Source organism: Lontra canadensis, unplaced genomic scaffold (assembly GCF_010015895.1).
Source record: "Lontra canadensis isolate GAN:19392208 unplaced genomic scaffold, GSC_riverotter_1.0 scaffold60, whole genome shotgun sequence".
Classification (NCBI taxonomy): Eukaryota; Metazoa; Chordata; class Mammalia; order Carnivora; family Mustelidae; genus Lontra; species Lontra canadensis.
The window spans coordinates 6,342,991-6,365,259 of record NW_022631054.1 but is presented as its reverse complement, the minus strand read 5'-3'; the positions used below and the strand labels follow the sequence as shown (position 1 = coordinate 6,365,259).

At 42.2% G+C, this 22,269-nt stretch overlaps 1 protein-coding gene across 28 annotated transcripts in view; it reads right to left on the bottom strand.

Moving 5' to 3' along the window:
• MACF1 (microtubule actin crosslinking factor 1) overlaps window positions 1-22,269 on the bottom strand; it is a 337,353-nt gene that overhangs the window by 93,644 nt on the left and 221,440 nt on the right. For 23 of the 28 annotated variants that reach the window (XM_032877332.1, XM_032877340.1, XM_032877337.1 and 20 more), the window contains exons 40-51: window positions 20,586-20,819; window positions 18,173-18,322; window positions 16,419-16,652; window positions 14,972-15,172; window positions 11,717-12,235; window positions 10,532-10,708; window positions 10,150-10,273; window positions 9,149-9,357; window positions 8,450-8,767; window positions 5,107-5,273; window positions 3,484-3,640; window positions 1,528-1,645 (exon numbers count right to left, since the gene is read on the bottom strand). In XM_032877332.1, the coding sequence (XP_032733223.1) occupies window positions 1,528-1,645; window positions 3,484-3,640; window positions 5,107-5,273; window positions 8,450-8,767; window positions 9,149-9,357; window positions 10,150-10,273; window positions 10,532-10,708; window positions 11,717-12,235; window positions 14,972-15,172; window positions 16,419-16,652; window positions 18,173-18,322; window positions 20,586-20,819 (2,608 nt within the window). The remainder of the gene's footprint in view (window positions 1-1,527; window positions 1,646-3,483; window positions 3,641-5,106; window positions 5,274-8,449; window positions 8,768-9,148; window positions 9,358-10,149; window positions 10,274-10,531; window positions 10,709-11,716; window positions 12,236-14,971; window positions 15,173-16,418; window positions 16,653-18,172; window positions 18,323-20,585; window positions 20,820-22,269) is intronic. The other 5 variants (XM_032877354.1, XM_032877355.1, XM_032877357.1 and 2 more) reach the window with 1 other exon arrangement.

The window sequence follows — 22,269 nt, the reverse complement described above, 5'->3', positions numbered from 1 at the left end:
AACTTGTAAAACATTCGTCATCCTTTACAACTACTTATCTGCATGACTTGTATTTTCTGAGTAAAATGCAACCAAATAAAATGGAGAAATAAATCTCACAATAAAGCTATCATCCAAAAATCCTTTGTCAAAACTTTATATTCCAGGGCCACTGGGTGGCTCAGTGGATTAAGCCTCTGCCTTCAGCTCAGGTCATGATCTCGGGGTCCTGGAATCGAGCCCCTCAACAGGCTCTCTGCTCAGCGGGGAGTCTGTTTCCCCCTCTCTCTGCCTGCTGCTCTGCCTACTTGTGATCTCTCTCTCTCTGTGTCAAATAAATAAATAAAATATTAAAAAGAAAAAAACTTTATATTCCCTAAAATAGTCTTAATGTTTTTACTGATGAGTTTCATAATAGATAAAGTGCTATAAATTTTCTTATAAGGGAACTTTATGCCAACAAAATATCATTTGTATCTGTTTTATGTAGTAGAGTTCTATTTGAGATTATTTAAAAAAATATTTTAGTGTTTTAAAATGTTTGAAAAACCAATGCTCTAGTCTAGGAGTCAAAAAACTATCCTGCCCAAATCTGGCCCTCTGCCTATTGCTGTATATAAAGTTTTATTTGAACACAGCCACATCCATTCACTTGTATATTGTCTATGACTGTTTTTGTGCTCCAGTAGTAGAGATGTGTAGTGTGACAGAGCCCATGTGGCTCACAGCCTTAAATATTTACTATATGGCCCTTTACCGAAAAAGCTTGCTGACTCCTAATGTAGTCACACACTAGTAAGTCCCTGAACTTAGAGGTTTCATGTGTTGCAATATAAGAATTACCAATTCCCTGAAATGTTGTCATTTCTGGGTAGTTCCAAGAGATCTTCAAACTTCAACAGAAAAGTGGCTGTTCTCAGGAGGAAAAAATAAACTTTTGCCCTACAACTGAAGTGATTCATAGGTGTACACTAACACAGTCTGGCAATAAAACCTATGAGATGCCAATTAAAAAACCAGAAAGTGACTGTAAGCTCATACGGATTTTGTTTGAAAGACTTAATTTGCCACCAGAGATTATTCATACATCTGGGCACAATCTTTGTATTCACTTCCAGGAACTGTGGCAGTCTTTGATAGAACAACACTGACTCCTAAATACCTAGTCTCTCTCAAGATGTCTTGCTTAGACTCTCCAGGGCTGACTCTAGTTTAAAGATGATACATAGCCATCCATTTCCATGTTTAAAAAAAAGAAACTTGCCGAGATGGAAATCTTATTTTAATCCTTCTCTGTTCATTTAGGCCAACTAGTCCCTTAACTTTTTCCCACTACAGGAAGGAATTCTGCAAAATGGAGCAAAGTTATACAGCTAGCAAACAGGGAACAGATCAGGTTGAGGGGGAAGACTGCTTGTGGATCGCTCCCTTTCATTCTCATATCAACCTTGATTCTGACTTTTATTAAATAAAGGGTCATAACCAAAGGCCAACAGTCAAAGGGAAGAATGATGTTTATTTACTGCATTTTTAAGAGCCTATACTCACCTGTCTTGGCTTGGGAATCGGGTGCTGTGATCTCCACAATGAGATTTTCTAAGGAAGTGCCTTTGCAGTTGATTTCTTCCACCAAACTTCCTTTACTGGCCCAGTCATCTAGAAGATCCTGTTAACATAACAGCTAAATGTAAGTGACATCTGTGGACATTCTTCACATCAGTAGGGACACCTGCTCTTATACATATACCCCCTAAACTTCTGATAAGCATTAAGTGACCACCCTTGTGTTTTCAGCCACTGCAAGATCTTGGTTTAGCCAGCCATGATGTGAAAGAACGATATCCTGGAATATTCAGGATCTTCCCATTCATTCGTTCATTCATCAATTATTTATCAAGCCTTACGGTAGGCTAGGCATCATGCCTAACACTGAGGATACAAAATAGGATTATGGCACAGTTCCTAAAACTAAGAAGTCAGATTATCAATTGAATTATAATGTGATAAATGCTATTACAGAAATATAGACAGTCAGAAAACTCTGAGAGCACAAGAGGAGACACATCTAACTCTGCCTAGAGGGAGGGCAGCTTTGAGTGAGGAATAAGGTAGTAAAAGGGAACGGCATGCATGTAAAGAATAGAAAGGAAATGGCAAATGGAGAGTAAAATGTGGAGCTAGATACTGAGATGAAGAGAAATACACAGAATCACATAGGCTACACTTTGCATTTTCAAGGTAACTTTTATATTGCTCTTAAAGCCGGAGCTCTCACTACCATAGAAAACCATTAGGAAGCAAAGGCATCTGAGTAAGTAGGTCATATTGTCTCTAGATGTGGATCACCTGTCACAGAAGTAGCATTCCACTAATTCCAAAGCAGGGGCACCTTCTTAACCTTGAATCCCTTCCTCCACACTGAATTTCCCTGACAATCTACTTAGTTTGTTTCTGACTTTAAACTGCCCAGAAGCAGAGAAAGAGCCATGCTCATGCTGCCTAACTGCAAACTGAGCCTTGTGAATTCACAACTATCAATTACTTTATTAATCACTCTAGATTCCAAAGAGCCATAGTTAGCAAACCAGGCATCAACTCACAGGGTATTTTAAATTTTTGAGGGAAGTACAGTGACATTGTTGGATACCATGTGAACAACCACTATGAAGTTACTGAGACCTAATCAGGTAGCAAGTGAGACTTTTTAGTTTTTTCTTTCTTTTCTTTTTTATGCCTAGAGGAACCCTGAATAATTTCTTGAAGCACTAAGGACACTGTGAACCTAGAAACTGGAAAGCCTCTGCCCTAGGGGATTCCTCATAGCAAATGCTCCTGGCACTCCCTCTGTGAAAGCAACCAAACTCTTTCCCTGTCATCTGGCTGAAAATAAATTCTGCTTTACTAAGCAAATAAGGAGAATGCACAAGCAGTAGCTAGAGGTAGATGTGGCTTGATTTCAACAAAAAGAAGAGATGTGTTAGAGGCGCAAGCAGAGGCTGAATGACTCAAAGAAGGAATTCTGCCGGGGATGGAAGAAAGGTTGATTCTACTCTGGAAGGTACCATCCAACCATCTGATTCTAACTTTTTCTTTCTTAGCTATAGAGCTAGTTCTTCTTTCCTCAATTTCCTGATCATGCATCTGGTCACTTGCTCATACATAACTTTCTAATTCTCAAACACACATGAAGAGTGTAAGCTTCTCAAGGATTGGACTTTAACAACTATCTTTTTCATGACCCACCATAGCAGGAGAGACATCTGAAAAACAGCTGAAACCTAATAGATCTTATTCCCAGATTACTTTTTTGGTTTTGGTTTTTAAATAGGAGACATTTTGGTGCTCAGTGCTTGGGTAGGGGTAGGTGTGAATCACATAAAGAAAATGGAAGGATTTCTATCCTGATGCAGAAGGTAACTTGGACTTGTCACATCACTTCCCTGGCTACACAAGCTTCCAAACTGCTGTCTAGCCTGGCTCCTGGAGCTCTGCTGGTTCACCTACCTTCAGGTGTTCAATCTGCTTTTCCAGCTCTTTCATACTCATAAAAGTCTCTGCAGGTGGAATATTCCCTTCAGTTTCCTTTAGCCATTTTTGGAAGGTCCTAACCAGCTTCCGAAATTCATCCAATTGCTCCCGACAAGATGACGCATCTTCCTCTCTGTCAACAACATCGAAGGCATTTTGTTACTTGCCAGACTAAGCTTCATAAAGATGTCAAGTTGAACTAAAACTACACTCATCCTGGGACTCTAAGCATCTTTTCCTTACAGGGCCTGTTCTTTCCCATAATCTGTTCCACAGCAGCTTTGGCTAAATCAGCACATACAATGTAGGAGAACATCAAACTAAGGAATCTGTTGCCCTTGTTTGGACATTTCTGGGGAGAGGAGTCTTCAATCTTACTCCAGGCTAAAGTGAAAGTGAGAGAAACGAAAAGAAGCCTGCTATTTAGGTGCAATGATACAATGGAAAGAATGTAGGCTTTGGATCTCAAGTCCAGCTCTGTCACTTTTTAGGTAGTTGACTCTTTCAAGGCCTAATTCAAATGCTAATCCTGTTAGCAAACAAAACGCTGAACCGGAGGCTCAGAGAATGTTAGATTTAGCACACTAGGGGCTCCTGGGTGGCTCAGTTGGTTAAGCTCAGGTCATGATCCCAGAGTCCTGGGATGGAGCCCCACATCAGGCTCTCTGCTCAGCGGGGAGCCTGCTTCTCTCTCTCCCCTCTGCTCATCCTCTATTTCCCTAGAGATAGAGGTAAATAAGTAGAATCTTTGTGTGTGGGGGGGGAAGCATACAAATGGGTAAAATGAGCCAAGGACAAAGGAGAATTCTATTTAAAAATTAAATTTTGGAAGTGGCCACATCTATCAAACTTCAAGCCAGAGATCCTAGTTCTTCCTACAGCTAAATGGCCCTGAATACAGAGGAAGAACAAGCTTTCCTGGCCTCTGTGCCCCTTTTCTCCACTAAGTAACCTGGGGCTTACAGTGTTGTTTTGAGCAACTGCTTTCCTCCAGTCACTTTCCTCAGGCAGTCACTTGCCAAATCAAGATTATATATGGCTAAACCAAGAGAGGAAGTCTTATCAAGCTCCTAAACCCATGTGAGGTTTTCTAATGCAATCATGGCATTTCAACAGTCAGCAGATAATCTGAAATCAGCCACGTCTGTCATATATTCCCATGTTTCCCTTAAAAGAAGAATCCAGACTCTCCTCCAAAACAACTTAAATGTGGTCAAAGCAAGCAGAAAGAGAACCAATATAACTATTAATCACATCTGGAAAGTCTCTCCAATTTTTCTCTTTATTTAAATTCTGTCACAATCCTACTTGCTGTCCCACATTTATTCTGTTAGGTACAGGTGATCTGGGCTATTGACTGTACAGAGGGAAACTGAACCCCATTACTGAGAAGGAATTCATGATTTAGTAATAGAAAACCACTAAGCACCAAGTAGATTAAATAGCTTTGCCTAAAAGAGGCACTTTCCAATCTCCTGCGACTCAGTAGCAGACTTCCTGATGCCATCTTTTCTACTAAAAGAAGAAGAGAAAATAATTTTATTCAATAGCAAAAAAAAAATGAGCTTTCCCAATTGACCGACACATATGAAAACTCACCTTTCTTTAACTGTCTTCTGTAGCTCTGTGAAGTCCTTTCTGAGGTTCTGTACCCTGTCCTGGTGTAGGGATAGGTCCAGTGCAAAGCCACAGGAGCTCAGTTCTGTGACCAGGTGCTCAAGAGTCTCAAGGTTCTCCTGTTGATCTTCCATTTCTGAATTGAGCTCCTGTTAAGCAAACAGGAAAATGTACTAAATCCCTGATCGTTATAAATAAATACACTCTAAAAAAATAGGTATCTATACTAAATTGGAGGTAAGACCCCCAATCTGTAGGACAAGAGGGAACAAGAAAAGAGGCATGCTCACTGGGTCAACTACTAGATCAAAGCAATAAATACGGAGAATTTTTCCAGGCCACCTGAGAGTGGCTAGGAATTGAAAATGAATATTGTCTCCTTTATTATTTTTTAAAAGATTTTATTTATTTACTTGGCAGATAGAGAGAGACAGTGAGAGAGGGAACACAAGCAGGGGGAGTAGAAGAGGGAGAAGCAGGCTTCCCGCTGAGCAGGGAGTCTGACGCAGGGTTCAATCCCAGGACCCTGGGATCATGACCTGAGCCGAAGGCAGGCACTTAACAACTGAGCCACCCAGGTGCCCCCAGAATATTGTCTCCTTTAAACAAATGTTCAAAGGTTTGGGAGGCAGCATGAGAGAATGAAAAGAATGGAGGTTTCCGGAGTCAAAAAGAGTCCTGAAAATCAATCACGGCTTTGCTACTTCTAGCTTATGATCTTAAACTACTAAATTTCTCTAAGCTCCTATAGCCTATCTCTTCTGTAAAACAGAGCAAATATACACTCTCCACTATTATTTAACTCTGTATTCAAGATAATAGCCAATGCAATTAGGTAAGAGAAAATAATCTGTGGCATACAAATTGGAAGAGGTAAGACTATATTTGCAGATTATCTGGAAGTATACTTATAAAACCCAAGAGAATCAATAATACAATTAAACAATGAAGTAATCCAATAAGGTAGCAGGATATAAAACCAACACATAAAATCAAGAGTGAAAACTTCATTTACAATATACAGCATAAAAGGTACAATTTTAAGAACTAACAAGAAACATGCAAAACCCTTATGAATAAAACCTTAAAATATCTGACAGACACAAGCACACCTCAATAAATGGAAAGACATCCATAAAGATATGTGTGTGTGCATATGTATGTGTGCATACATGCATGTGTGAATAAATAAATTTAACATGATCCAAATAGAAATACCAATTTTTCAAAAAAACACCAATTTTCCCCTATGACTAATAAAGTTGATTTTATTTTATTTATTTATTAAAGATTTTATTTATTTATTTGACAGACAGAGACCACAAGTAGGCAGAGAGGCAGTCAGAGAGAGGAAGGGAAGCAGGCTCCCTGCCAAGCAGAGAGCCTGATGCGGGGCTCGATCCTAGGACCCTGGGATCATGACCTGAGCTGAAGGCAGAGGCTTTAACCCACTGAGCCACCCAGGCACCCTAATAAAGTTGATTTTAAAGTTCACATGGAAAAATAAATGTACAGTTACTGGTGTGAAAATCCTGAAAGAAAAAGACAGAGAGACTAGCCCTCCTAGATAGTAAAACATACCATGAAGGCTCTAGAATAAAAAATAGCGTGCTCTGGTTCATGAACAGACAGACCAGCAAAGCAGAACAGAAAATCCAGAAACAGACCTGAGTCCACATGGACATTCTATATCTGATAAAGATGACTTCTCAAATCACTGGGGAAAAGATGGACTTTTCAAAGAAATGATACTGGGAATAACTAGAGAGACCTTCAGAAAAAGAACTTAGATTCATGCTGTGCACTCTATCTCAGAATAAACTTGAAATGTTAAAAGATTCAAACGTAAATGAAAGAAAGAAATGATTTGAATTCTACAAGCAAGCATGGGTGAATTCTTTCAAACCTGGGTGTGGTAAAAGACTTTAAAGAATACATGTTCAATAAAAAGTGATAAAATCTACTATGTAAACATTTAAAAGCCTTTTACATGGCCAAAATCCCTATAAGCAGAGACAAAAGACAACTGTGAAAAAAGATTTTCAACATATCACACATAAAGAACCAATCTCCCTAATATAAAACTCTCGTAAATTGAAAGAAGAAAAGAACAAAACAAACTCCTGACAGAAAATAGTAAAGGCCATGAACCAAGAGTTGGCAAATAAATGTCCCTTAAATGTATAAAAATATACTCAACTTCATGAGAGAAGAAATAAAAATAAAAACCACATTGAAATATTATGTTGTATCAATCAGATTAACAGGAACTCAAATGCTGTTCTGTTGGTGAGGCTGCAGGGGAAACAGGTACTTTCATGGATTGTTGGTGGGAATGTAAAACGGTGAAATCCTGACAGACTGGGATCTAGGTGAGAAGGATGCTGGTACCATTCCTTCTACTTTTCTATACATCTGAAATCACTCAAAACAAAACTCAAAAAGGATAGCAAACCAAAGTATGAGATCCCACTTTAATACAGAGAAAGTTAGTTGGATAATCCCAAGGCACCAATGTGGGGACATAGGAATGCTGAGTTCCTACAGGTGGAAATGTGGGCACCTGGAGCCAAGGTGGCCACTCCTTGGTCAAATTAAGTATAGGCATACACTCTGACCTACAATCCTACTCCAGGTGTCTCTGTATCTGTCGTAGGTAAGACTCTTTGTCAAACATTTCTAACTGCACTTACTAGGTATACGGTAGGAACACATTTCTCCACTCCCTTGAAAGCCAGGTGTGAAACCTGCTTTAACTCGTGAAATGAAAATGGATTTGATATGCCCTCTCCCTGCTGCAGCGGTAGTCATGAAGGTGCAGGGCAGGATGAAGTCAGCAATGACTTGATCCCTGAGTGACCATGATGAGCTAAATAGCCCCGTTGATCTGGGTTGAACATGCAGAATGCGTGAAAAATAAATCTAAGGTGTTTTTAAAAAAATGGACAAACAGTATCTAGTTTACAGGGTGGTTGTGATAATTTTTTTTAAAGATTTTATTTATTTATTTATTTGAAAGGGAGAGTGAGAGAGCATATGCACAAGCAGGGGGAGCTGCAGGCAGAGGCAGAGGGAGAAGCAGACTTCCCACTGAGCAGGAAGCCTAATGCGGGGCTCGATCCCAGGACCCTCAGATCATGACCTGAGCCACAGGCAGACGCTCAACTGATTGAGCAACACAGGCGGCCCTGGTTGTGATAACTCTTTAAGAGAATGTAGGTAGAGTTTCTACGACTGACTGACATACTATGCACTCCGTGATTGCTGGTCCCCTCCTTGCCCTTCTTTTCTCTTTGTTCTGCCACCGTGGCAGATAGAGTCTCACCTGGATCTGCTGGAAGAAGTGTGCAATATCTTGATCTGGCTGATTTCCAGAAGCTAGCATCCGGCTTTTGTTTTCCATGAATTGCTGCAACTTATCAGAGAGATGTTCAAACATCTCCGCCTGGGGCAGAAGCTTCTTCAGGGAGCTCTCCTTTTCTTGCTGCCGGAGACAGAGCTGTTCGAAGCGCTGGCTCACCTCTGCCAGTTTGCCCTGCAGCACGGCAGCTGTGGCGCTGTCTGCTGTCTCCATGAATCGCGTCACCATCTCACGGGTGGCCTCCAAGCTGCTCTTTTGCCGAGCAATGTCCTGCTTCAATTTCTGTCACCAAAAAATGTGTCGGTCAGCTCCTGGCTCACTTATCCTAGGATATTCAAGCCACAAACCAATAATTTTCTAGTAATTTCGGCTCACCTGCTCAAGGAAGGCAGGACTACAAAGGACTGAGCCTCTGGAATACAAACATCTATCTCCTTAGTTCCCCACTGCATTCCATTAATGACTTCACTGAGCCACTCTTCCTCAAGCTTAAATGGTTTAGAAATTGGGTAGAAATGTCTTTACGTGGATTAGTCATCATCTCTAAAGTCTTATTAGAGGATTCATGGAAATGAATTCTTTTCCTGATACTTTTTCAAAATGATGCAATCACGGAACATAGCAAATACGCCACTGACGCTAACTCTTGGGCCTAGGTCTCACCATATTAGTGGCCAGGGCTTCCTGGATGACTCCCAGGGACAGGGATGCCACGTGCTCCTCCTCCAGGTTTTGTTCAACTTCCCTGATGGACCACAACAAGCTCTCCAGGCTTTCCTGGACACTCTGAGATCGGGCAATCGCCTTCTGCAGCAGAGCAGAGCGCTCAGCCAGGCTACTCAACAGGCTTTGAAAACGGCTGAGTATGGAGTCTGGAAAACCAAGGATGAGAAGAGAGCGGAGACTATTTTCATGTCGTGCTTTTAAAAACAATGTATATAAATCACACGTGTTAATCACAATAATAACAGACATTAAGACAAATAGAAGGGATAAGCTTAAAGTGCATTTGTATTTGAGCCAAATTCACAAAGCATCATTTAGCCCCTACCAAGTGCCAGAAATTGTGCTGGATGCTGAGGACTGAAGATAAGTAAGGTAAGTCCCTGGCTTCTATAAACTTAAGACTGTAAACATTCAGCATAGGCAGAAAAGGGTACATCACAACTAGCCATAAAAATAAAACTGCAAGTGCTATACTGACGCTAAGAGTAATGTACTAGAGAAGGCTGAAAGAAGAATGATTCTTTCTTATCTTTTATTTCTTTTGGGGCTTGGAGGTGGTGGCCAGGACTTTACAAAGGAAGTAACCGCTCAGGTACATCTAGGAGCTTGAGCAAGATTTCATCACACATGCTAAAACTCTCAATAAATGTTAGCAGCTGAATCACAGGGAAAACTTCGGGGTAAAGTAATGAGGAAATGACTAGTTTACTTGGGAAAGGAAAGAAGCAGGGCATGGCTGGAGGGCAGCATGCCTGGGGAAAGGGGCTGAAGACCTTCAATGGTACAAGAACAAAGTTCGCTGGAGAGTAAGCTCTTGCTGTTTGTGTTCCCGGCCCCTAGCCAGCACCACACATACTTGTACAATACAGTCTGACGTATTACAAAACAGTGGCATGCACGGAAATTAAGGGAGTGTTCTTGTTATTGCTGCTTCATACCTGTAGTTTCTTGAACATGCTTGCAGTCTGGGGCTGGCTCGCCTTCAATTTCCATGAGGTCATGAGCTACTTTTTGGAGCTTTTCTACAGGGACTTGGTGCTCAGCTAACTCCTCCTGCAACTGCTGCTTGTCCATGAAAAAGGCCAAAAGTAAAACCTCTGAGTAATCAAAGCTGGTTCTAGGAACCAAGGGCTACTTAGCATACTGTTACTATGAATATTCTACGAAGAATACTTCTGTTTATTCATACCCACAGATGATAGAATTAAGTGTTTAAGAATCAGATCTGGTCCAAGGCATCCCAACCATTGCCTTTATGAATATTTGCTTTATTTCGGGGTACTCTATCCATCTGGTAGAACAGCCTGCGTCCCGGCCTACCTTTGTAGTTGCAAGCTGCTGTTGCAGAACGCCAGGGTCTGAGGCAACAGTATCTGCAAGGAGCTTCTCCACACTGGCCTCACAGGCCTGCATCCAAGCCTTCAGGCTGTCACTACAGCTCTGGAACTGCTGGTACTGGCCTAGGAGCATATTCAGGTGAGAGCCCAATCGTGTACACTGTGCCAGAGAAAAAAGGGAGAGCAGGCTTAAGCAAGGTCCGGCTAAAGACAGCAGCTTCCTAGGCACGGTCCAAAGACAAGTCTGGCCTTGGGTGCCTGGGTGGCTCAGTTGATTTAGCAACTCCCTTCGGCTCAGGTCGTGATCCCAGAGTCCTGGGATCGAGTCCCACATCAGGCTCCCAGCTCCACGGAGAGCCTGCTTCTCCCTCTGACCTTCTCCCCTCTCATGCTCTCTCTCAAATAAATACATAAAATCTTAAAAAAAAAAAAAAGAAAGAAAGAAAGAAAGAAAGAAAAGTCTGGCCTTGTTACAGGATCTCACTCTAACCACAGTGAAGGGTAGCACCCAGGCCTCCAGGAACAGATGAGTAGCAACCATCTCCGAAAGCTGGGCCTTCATTGTTTGATCCATACCACTCACCCCAACTTTATATTATATACTCATGAAGACTAAGTGAGGTATAGGGCAAGCCACCAAAGAACTACACATCAGGTTGCAGGCTAAGGTAGAAAAGGACTGGGAGGTACAGAGTGCTCCTTTTGGCTAGGTTAGAGATGTTAGCAAAGTGCAGAAGACAGGTAAGAACTGAATGGATTCTACAGTTTGGGAGCTAACAGGAGTTCTTTGATAGGGAGGAAGGCAAGGATGTACCCTAGATGCTCTGTGCAGGAATAGAGACTGTGTACATGGTTCCAGCTTCCCCTGGAAGCTGTACTGTGTCTCTAGGGAGCCCACGTCTGCTGGTCAGGGTACAGGAGGGCAAGCACCTCCACCTTCCCTACCAGAGTGACATACCCCTGATACTGCTGGGATCCAGCATTAGCCCATGGGCCTCCACATTTTACATTTTTGCAGAGCTCATAAAAACATTCTGCCTGTGGTCAATATACAATTCAGCTCACTCACTGTGTCCTAAGGTTCTTATCCTAAGCCCAGCAACTACCCACTGTTGTGTGAGGGCTCCCACGACTGCCCCCGCAGAGGCCGTCAGGATTCTCGTGGTACCTTTGAATGGAGAGCAGTGTATCTTTCTGTTGCATCCTTCAGCTTGCCCTTCACTAAGGCTCCAGTGGCTGATGGTTCTCTGCCTTCCTCAAAGCTGTTTTCTGTGTCTAAGACTTTCTGCCCTGAGATAGTCACAAATCGTAAGTCTCCTTTGTGGGAAATGACGTCCTCTGAGAAGCTCCCCTGCCGCTTTAGCAGGGAGGGAAGGTCTTCCGGGCAGCTGCCTCCCTTGTGCATGTTCTCCAGCTCTCTCTCAGACCGCTCCAGCCAGTTCTCAAACTCTTGATGGTCCTGTAGGAACTTCTGCAGCTCGTCCCGTAGTGTCTGAGCCTGCTTCAGCTCTGCCTCCGACTGGGCCAGGGAAGTCGCATACTGCCCCTTCAGCTCCCCTAGCTTATCCTGTAGCACCTGGCGTTCCTCAGGCGTGAGATTGTGGCCATGCTGGTCCAGGAAGGCCTGAGCTGACTGGGTGGCCAGGATGAAATTTTGCTGCTGAGACAGCAATTCTTGGTGACGGGCCTGGCAAAAAAATTCCCCCCAAACAAAGAATGATCAGTAGGGATACCACAAAAATTCGGTTATGTCTACAGTTAGAAGTAGAGAGATCTCAATAGGCCACTTTTCCAGTTGTTCAAAAATCAGTATCTCTCAATATCTCTCACTTTCTAAGCCTTATGCCATATACTAGTCCCAGCTGAACTGATACATGTAGGATCTTAGGGTTTTCTAAGAGACTTCATATATAATATCTCAAGTGATTTGGGGCACAAATGGCAATATAAGCAGACAATATCTATGTATGTTACATGTCTTGACTAAGGTCATGCAGGCAGTTAAGGGACAAACTAAGACTAGAATCTGGCTCTCTTCACTAAACCATTCTTTTTTTTTTTTTAAATTTACTTGACAGAGATCACAAGCAGGCAGAGAGGCAGGCAGAGAGAGAGAGGAGGAAGCAGGCTCCCCACGGAGCAGAGAGCCTGATGTGGGGCTCGATCCCAGGACCCTGGGATCATGACCTGAGCCGAAGGCAGAGGCTTTAACCCACTGAGCCACCCAGGCGCCCCTTCACTAAACCATTCTAAGTCTAAGTAAGAGAAGGCACAAGTGGCCAGCTCATAACTACCCACATTAATGGAAGGGGAGAGTAAGTTGGATAAGCCAAACATGACAATATAAAAACTGCAACTACTTAGCTGTGAAGTCTCCATTAGCTGTGAAATATCCCTGAACACTGTCTCACCTAGGAAAGTTCTTAGAAAATTAATCCTTTAAAGAAACAATTTGTATTCCAGGGAGAGTAAGCTGTATTTCTGGAGCACAGGTAATTTGTATTTTTTATTTGTATGTGCTATGTCTATGTGCTTACACATGGACCTTTTTTCTATTTCAATGGAATGTAAGTTATTTTAGGGAGTTGTGGTTGTTTTGTTTTGTTTCTTAAAATGTTCTTCCTGAGTCTAGGGGTGCCTGGGTGGCTCAGTTAAGTATCTGACTTTTGATTTTGGCTCAGGTTATGATCTCAGCTCAGGTCATGATCTCGGCTCAGGTCACAATCTTCAGGTCATGGGACTCCACACTCAGCAGGGAGTCTACTGGAGGTTCTCTCTCCCTCTCCCCTCCCCCACCTTGTATGCAAGCTTTCTCTCCCCCAATAAATAAATACATTTTAAATTTTAAATAAAAATAAAATGTTCTTCCCGAGTCTAACAGACAATAGTGGGCATTCAGTCAGTGTTCTTGCCTACCTAAACCGTTTATGCAACTTCCTAGATCAGGACAATAGCCTAATTTTTTCCAGAACACTGTCCAGTTTCAACCTGAATCAGCAACCTATAGCATCAGCTTCCAACATTATCTCAGGGAAGCTAGGGTGACAAATCTTTCCTTCTCAAATAGATAGTAAGGGGTAGTACCATAGCTTGTCTGTACATCCCCCAGGTGTTCCCATTCTCATCCACCCACAAGTAAGGCAGTCTCCTTCCTAGGATGGAGATGCTCCCTGGTCAGGCTGACTATTGCCAGCAGTCCTGTGACAGTAGGACATCTCTTCTCTGTGCTGTTATGACTGCCACAGCTTTGGGGGATACCCTACAATGGATCTCTAAGCATAACAGCAGCATGCAAGAGGGAAAAATCCTATTAATACAAAACAAAGCAATGATATAGGCTGTTCAGTAGAAGCATTCTAACTAAGCCAAATTTTCTTTGCTATAAAGGTGTCACTACTAAATAGGTGATCCATGTGTTTTCTAATTTCCCTAAACATATTGTTTTTCAATCATGCAATAAAGTATGCCTGCATATGCCAGTTAATATCCTAGGAAACAGTTCCTCTGGTTGGTTCACTGGTTTATCTCCAATGCCTGACATACAGCAGGTGCTCGATATTTGCTGAATAATGAATACATGGGTAGAGATAAAGAGGGAGTAAGGAATGGTTTTTTGAGGGTGACAGGAAACCATTAAAAAAAGGGTTAATCAAGGATATTGTATTTTTGGAAGATCACTTAGTCGTGTAGGAGGGAGGGTAGAAGGCACAAGGCAAGGAGACCAGTTGAAGCTGCAATAACAACTCAAATGGAAGATGACAGTAGTCCAAACCACAATCATAGCTCAGGGGAAACAGAGAAGCAGGGATGACTCTGAAAGAGATCTAAGAAGAGGGGATTTGATGACTGATTCGATACAGGAGAGTAGGGAGGGGAAGGAAGATGATGTCTAGCTCTGGCAATGAAGTGGGAGTAGAGGAAGGAGAACAAGTTTGATGGGGTGGAGGGTATGTTAGAGGAAACTGAAGCTCCATTTTTTGAGGCTGAACTGCTTGTGGTTCCAAGTTACAAACAGGCAGATGGATTTATGTACTGGTTTGAAGCTCCGCACAGGCATTTAGGTTGGACACATACATGGAATTCTCCAGTACAGGTGGTAGCTGAAATGTCTTGAGTGGATAGAACTACCCAAAGGAAGTATATTCTGAAAGATGAGAAGAGGCTGTGGCTGCCTCCTGGAAGCACAGCAGTATCTCACAAACTGGCCAGAGGAAAGGAAAAATGATTACCAGGGCAGAGTAGCGCTTTGGAAAAGCAAAGGAGAAAGTGTTTTAACAGTGTCAAAGCTGCTGAGGTATCAAAGAGGGCATGAACTGAGACATACTTACTGTGCTTACTGGATTTAGGGGCAAGGTGGTTATGGTCACTTGCCCAGGGCAGCAGAGAGGTGCCCAGCAGAGTGAAGACAGGCTAACATTCTCACCTTCATCTTCTCACATTGCTTGTCCAGTTCCTCTGGGGCTTGGCTCGCCCCCTTGTGAGCATCTGTGGTATCAAAGGCTCCTTTCCCTAGGCTAGTTCCGGACAGCTGCTCCATCTGTCCTTCAGATCGCACTGCAGCTACCCAGTCCAGGAGAGCATCAATCTTATTCCTGTTCTCTGCCAGTTCCTTTGCTGCTTTACTCTGAAAGCCACAGAAGGAGTCTAGTGAGAAGGCCTTAGATACTCAGCTATACAAACAAAGGTTAAGAAAAAAGTAAGACTTTGATGCTAAAGAAGAGAAGCTCTAAGACTACATACGAATGGTCTTTGCATCCACAAAAAAGAATGAGCATCTTCTACATCTGTTGAAAAACAATTAGTTAAAACAATCTCTAGATTTTTGTCTGTATCTCACTGCTTTTAAAAAGGTGGGGAGGGCAATCCCCTTGGGTCCCATCCCACCTCGAGAGCTTTGTACTACCACTTTGCTATTGCGGGATAAACCTTGCTTTGCTGCCTACGATAATGTGCGTGGGAGGGGTGGGGGTGGCAAAACCCAGGATTTAAAAGGCTTTAAGAGATGATTTAGTCCTGGCAGCCCAGCAAGGCTTCATGGAATCCTTCATAGGTGTGCAGAAGCGACGGCCTGGCTTGGCAGGGTCACAAACAGTATAGTCACTCTCGATTACTAGCTGCCCTTCCCTAAGGGAAATGTAGACTTCTCCCAACCTTCTTCTGCCAGACAGAGTCCTAAAACTTGCCTCTTGAATTCCATTTTCTGACTGTTCAAGTACCGTGATTAATTAAACAGGTTATGCCAAGTGATACCTTCATATATTTCAGAATTCCCCTTCAGGTAATTTATTTCTCTTTTCCATATTTTCTATCTCCCCTGTTTGTGTCAGAATCCATGGCCAGACAAAGGATTCTAATTCAATCTGCCAGGGCTGAGCGGGGTGCAGAACAACATTTAAGACTTTACCTTCTCCTAGGTCTATCCCAGTGCCTCAGTTTCCATTGATCTGCAAGGGCAACCTGGGGATAGTGTGAGGCACACAGAGACTCCCCAGATACTTCCTCTTTGTGCTCTTGGATTATCAATCTAGATTCATGTTTGAAATGTGCCATTTGCTTTTTCCTCCCCAAGGTACTACCCTTCTTCACTACGTTCTTTCCAAGATCTTCCAATTAGAGTACTGAGTACACAGAGAGTAAAAATATTTTTTCTTTGGGAGTGGGGTGGGTGATATGAACTTCCTATCAACTATTCCTGACTTAAAGTTCTTTAGGATGTTTCTTCCCAAATCACAGACCAGCTCCTGAAGTAGCCTCTTTTTATGATTCTATGCTCTCTGTAAGGCAGTTTCCCCTTATTACCTTTTCTTCATTTGCCAGATGCCAAAAATTTCTTTTTTGAAAAATACCATGTATCAAAGAAGTCTGGTTACCTTTTCAGTCTCCTGCTGTACGGCTGAGGTAACCACTTCCTCCAGCTCCTTCTGGGCCACCCGAGTCCGTTCCTGGAGAGCCTCATACTGCTCCTTAGCCTGATGAAGCTTCTCCCGAAGAGCTGTCAACTCATGGGGGCTCAGCTTGGCCTGGTTCTCTTCCAGGAAGCCTTCGATGTCCTTGACAACACTGGCAAATGAGGCGGCCCGATTCTGAATATCGCCCTGTAAATCCTTAACACATGAACACAGGGAGGGCAGAGATGTCAACATTCCTTCTTCTAAGGCTGCTAACAGCACACAGATGGCACGGCTAGGATGACATACACCTGCACCAGGTGTGTGTCCCTGACTGTAATCTGCTTAGGGTTTAGGCCTAAACCAATGCAGATAAGAACTTCCAAGAATTTTTTTTTTTTTACTTAAGAAATAGAATTCTAACACTTAATTTTCTTTTTCTTTTAAGATTTTATTTATTTGAGAGAGAGAAAGTGAGAGAGAGAGAGCGAGCACATGAGCGGGGTGAGGGGCAGGGGGAGAAGCAGGCTCTCTGCTGAGCAGGTAGTGCTTGAGCAGGTAGCAGGGGCTTGATCCTGGGACTCCGGGATCATGACCTGAGCAGAAGGTAAATGCTTAACCAACTGAGCCACCCAGGTGCCCCTCTAATACTTAATTTTCTAAGCAAAATTTAAATTTCTAAGCAAATATTTAATGAAGACAAAAAAGGAGACTGTCCATAAACATGATGTTTATTTTGTAATGAGTTGTTCTCAAAGAGATCATTCTTCTATACAAAGGAGTTGACAATAGGATTCTAGCTGAGTTGAGACTTGATTGGTCCTTTATACTCTTTTGGTTATCACTCCTCAGCTTTTTTTTTTTTTTTTTAAATATTTTATTTATTTATTTATCAGGGGCGGGGGGAGAGAGAAAGAGAAAGAGAGAGAGAGAGTGAGAGCGCACAGTGGGAGTGGCAGGCAGAGGGAGAAGCAGGCTCTCCACCAAGCAAGGAGCCTGATGCAGAACTTGACCTCAGGACCCTGGGATCATGACACGAGGCAAAGGCAGATGCTTAACTGACTGAGCCACCAAGGCAACTTTTTTTTTTTTTTTTTAAGTAATCTCTAGGGCACCTGGGTGGCTCAGTGGGTTTAGCCTCTGCCTTCAGCTCAGGTCATGGGGTCCTGGGATCGGGCCCTGTATCGGGCTCTCTGCTTAGAAGGAAGCCTCATTCCCCCTCTCTCTGCCTGCTGTTCTGCCTATTTGTAATCTCTCTCTCTGTCAAATAAATGGATAAAATCTTAAAAAAAAAAAAAAAAAGTTAAAGTAATCTCTACACCCACCGGGGAGCTAGAACTCACAACTCCAAGATCAAGAATCATATGCTCTACCGACTGAGCCAGCCAGGCATCCACCACTCTTATCCTTAATGCAGACTACAAGGCCCAGCAAGATATGGGTCTGACATGGGGCTTGATCCCAAGACCCTGAGATCAAGACCTGAGCCAAAATCAAGAGTCAGCCGCTTAACCAACTGAGTTACCAAGGTGCCCCTAAATATGTAACAGTTAATAATTACATGTTCACTTTAGTGCTTATCTGTATAATGTTTGTCTCTCCCACTAGACTCTAAGCTTCATGAGAACAGAGATATTTACCGTTATGTTGCCAGCATGAAGCACTGTGCCTGGCACATAGTAAGCCTTTATGAAGACTTGCTGAAGGAAGAGAAAAGTGAATTAATTCATACTGACCTTCAAGTCACTCTGGTTCTTCTGCAAAGCAGAGAGATCCTGCTGGGTAGCTCTACCTTGGTGGCCTGCCAATGCACTTTCTGCCCGTCCTAGCCAGCTGCAAAGATCCTCTAGTTTCTGGTGACAGGTATTTTGCTGTTTCTGCAGGGTCTAATTAAAATGCAAAGGGGTCAAGAGATGATTAAAAATTCTCATTTTACAAATACAAGATAGCTCCCTGAAATGTAAAACAGAAAGGTTATATCTTAAGAATGGAAGAGTTGGTGAGAGACTAGAACAGGAAAAAGCACAGAAGTCATATTCAGAAAGCTCCCCTCATTTGGACAGTCTGTTGATTTGGGTCAACAGTTTGGATTCTATTCAGGGGTAATTTCAGGTGAGAATACTCCCCAGTTTTGGTTAGGAGTTCCTTTCCAGACTACTGTTACTAGCCCTGGAAATGGAGAACAGAGAGCCCAGATGCTTCAAATTCATAAATGATAATGGAGATAATAATAAATTAGTGGTTATGATCAAGTCCTCCACCAGAACTAGAGGATATGCTACATACTAAGTTAAAATACAGAATATTAGAAGGACTGCATTAAGGGGGGCGGGAATCAAGAATCTGGATAATTCATAAGCTAATTGAGCTTCTTAATAATTGAGCTAACTTTATAAATCAAACATCTCATAAATGCAGATACCCATTAAATGGAATGATTACATGCCAGGCATGAGCGGCTTGGCTATTTTGAGAAGGAAACTGCCCAAGAATAGCAACTGGCTCATTCCTTCAGGTGTCTACAAGTGATATCAAAGACAAAAGTCAGGGCCACAGGGAGGGAGGGAATATGTTTCTGTGCCTGATCCTTTCTCCGAATCTCATCTCGACTATATGACACTGAAGCACCTAATTGAGCCATTGAGCATGATGTGTTCTCCTGACCATCCTTCTAGAACACTGTCCACCAGTTTCTACCTTCTGATGGTGTTTAGTCACCTGCACTTACAAACAGGTGCCCACATTGGCCCTCTCTCCCCCTCTTTAGGACAAATAGAAGGGCTCTGGAAGAGAACTCCTAAGAGCTCTTCAGCTGTAAAACGGGATCTCCATGGGTTAGGATGGGTGCAGACTGAATCTGAAAAAAGCAAAGCAAACAAGTTAACACACAGACATACACATGCATTCAGGGCAAATATAGAGAGAAGCAGAGCATTTCTGACAATAACAAGGTTAATAAATATTGTGGAATTATGCGCTTAGAGAGAATGCTCACATGCAGTTGTACCACTTGCTGCAACTCAGGGGCCTACCCTGGATCCAGGCTGGGTCTTAAAGTGCCTCAGACCAATGCTATTTCATTAATTATCCACAGACTACACCATGTTATATATGTTTCCAAGTGAGGATATTGCAAATTTTCAGATTTGGAAAGTAACCTGAAGGGCTGCATCAGTATTTTATTTCAATTCAGTACGGTTGGAACAACAAGCAGTAATGAATGTGGGGACATACGGAATTGACTAACTTAATTTTGGCTGAGCCTAACTCAAAGGCTCCATTCAACTTTGCACAACATTTAATAAAGGTGACCCTGAGATAGATTGCTGGTGATAATGACATTTTTTTTTTTTGATAATGACATTTTAATACCATCTTGTTCAACTCCAACCTACTGTTCAAACAACAAAGATGCCTAAGCATCATTCTTGGTATTCTTAGGTTATGATGTTACCATCAATGGAATTATGTTGAGTTTTGCTATAAGAGGGTTGTGACAGATGGTGGTAGGATGTTTTTAAAAAATGTTAACACCTAGTTCTACACCCTGTTTTCCATAACTGAATGAGCACTGGGCATCATAGTGTAAAGAAAGGTGCTAGAAATTAATCATGATTTTAAAAATGCTAAAAAATTAATACGATTCTGATAAAAAATTCGTTGTCAGCTGTTTGAAAGCGGTCAAAGAATATTACTGTTAATCATGTGAAAAGCTCCAGAATAAAATTCATTTCAGAACCATTCTTCTCAAGAGCTCAGAATACCTAACTGTTCCTAATGGCTGTCAAAAGAATGCTGAGGGAGAAAGGAGTAGAAATAAGGACGAAGGATATGACTTTTGTTTGGAAGTCAGACACAATGAGACACAGTGAGGGTCAAGTCTAACTAAAAGGAAAATACTTGCACGTGCATACATACGTAAACGCGCACATTCTCTCACAGCACACATAAAACCAAAAACATGGCAAGAAATACAGCCAGATCAGCTGCCTCCTAGACCGGAACAGAATGGTCTGGAGGAAATGAAATTTCAAAAATTGGTCAATACAGGCTCCTAGAATCAGGACAGATGGAGTCTGACCAGAAATCTCAAGGACAGAGAAGGTACCCCAAAAGACAAAGTGAGCCCAGCCGCTGGTTCAGTCTGACCTTGACCTGGGCTGCCTGCTCCATTTGTTGAAAATGGCCCTGCAAGGCATCCATCTGAGCTGCGGTCTGCTCCACAAGATCCTGGAAGGACCTCTGCAGTTCACTCAGAAGGCTCAGCATTTGCCGGTTCTGCTGAGGGGATAGGTCCTGGGCGTGCTCAGAGATAAAGAACTGAGTATCAAAAGCAAGAGCATTGAGCTGAGATTTCCTTTCAGCCATGGGCTGCTTCAGATCCTAAGTAAGGAAATAAAAAAATTAAAAATAAAACAATAAAACTTCTCATTCTGTCAAAGCAAAAGCTCTTGGTTTTAATTAAAGAGTCAACATAAATAAAGAGGGATTAATTTGCTGTATTTCTATCATTGATACTGATCATTTCTAGGGCCAAACCAGCATAGGAAATCTCTCTCATTTCTGGTCTCTCCAAATTCCTCATATCTTACAATTAGGTTTTCTTTACTGAACCTTATCTCCAAATGCAGTAAATTTTTATTTTTTTATGTTAATAGAATTATACTACAGCTAATCCAGGTCTCTGTAAAAAAAATTTTTTTAACGTTTGGAAAACTTATCATGAATTTCTAGTCTGAGATAGATTGGCCTAATCGTACTTTCTTAGGTTCAAGTATCTATTTGTATTTGTCTAGCAGTGAGTTGCTAGAAAGCCAGAAGCAGGGAGGTACTCAATTTATTTGTAGTACACCACTACATGGTTTTTAGAGTAAATAAAGTTGCTTATACATTTTAAGGGTATAAAAGATTACAGACTTTCCTATATAATAGTTACATATATATACCTACCTACCACTAGAATTTATCTGTTTTTAGATGATTAAAAGCATGCACTTTTTCCACAAATATGTAGTGGTCATCAGCTATGTAACACTGGATGCAGTAAAAACAATTAGATCTCTATCGCTTTGAAACCAAGGGTAGTCAGCAATCCTGCAGAGCAGACAGAAAGGGGTTCTTGCATATTTATCATTAAGCTAAGTGTCTTTCTTCATCTGTGATGAATGGATTTGGGAAACTGTCATTAGGAAAATAAGACTTAGACTGTGGCTGCCTTTCCAGTAAGGCATTCATTTAAATTATAACTTGGGGAGGAAACCATGCATGAGATGCTTTGTGTATGTTTTTTTTTTTTTTTTAAGATTTTATTTATTTATTTGACAGACAGAGATCACAAGCAGGCAGAGAGGCTGGCAGAGAGAGAGAGGGGGAAGCAGGCTCTCCGCTGAGCAGAGAGCCAGATGGGGGGCTAGATCCCAGGATCCTGGAATCATGACCTGAGCCGAAGGCAGAGGCCTTAACCCACTGAGCCACCCAGGCGTCCCAGATGCTCTGTGTTTTTATATTATATACTATGTCACAGGAATTTTATTCACTCTTGTTTTTTTTATACTCTCCTAGTGAGCAGATCAAGTCTGTAACTCACTCGCCTAACGAAAGATTTGGAGGAAAAGGCATGGATGAAGATGGCAGGTCAACTCTTGCAAGACAAAAAGGGATGGGTTGGGATGCCTGGGTGGCTCAGTGGGTCAAGTGTCTGCCTTTGGCTCAGGTCATGATCCCAGGATCCTGGGATCGAATCTCGCATCAGGCTCCTTGCTCTGTCTGCCGCTCCCTCTGCTTGTGAGCTGACAAATAAATAAAATATTTTTAAAAAGGGGGTTGGGGGAAG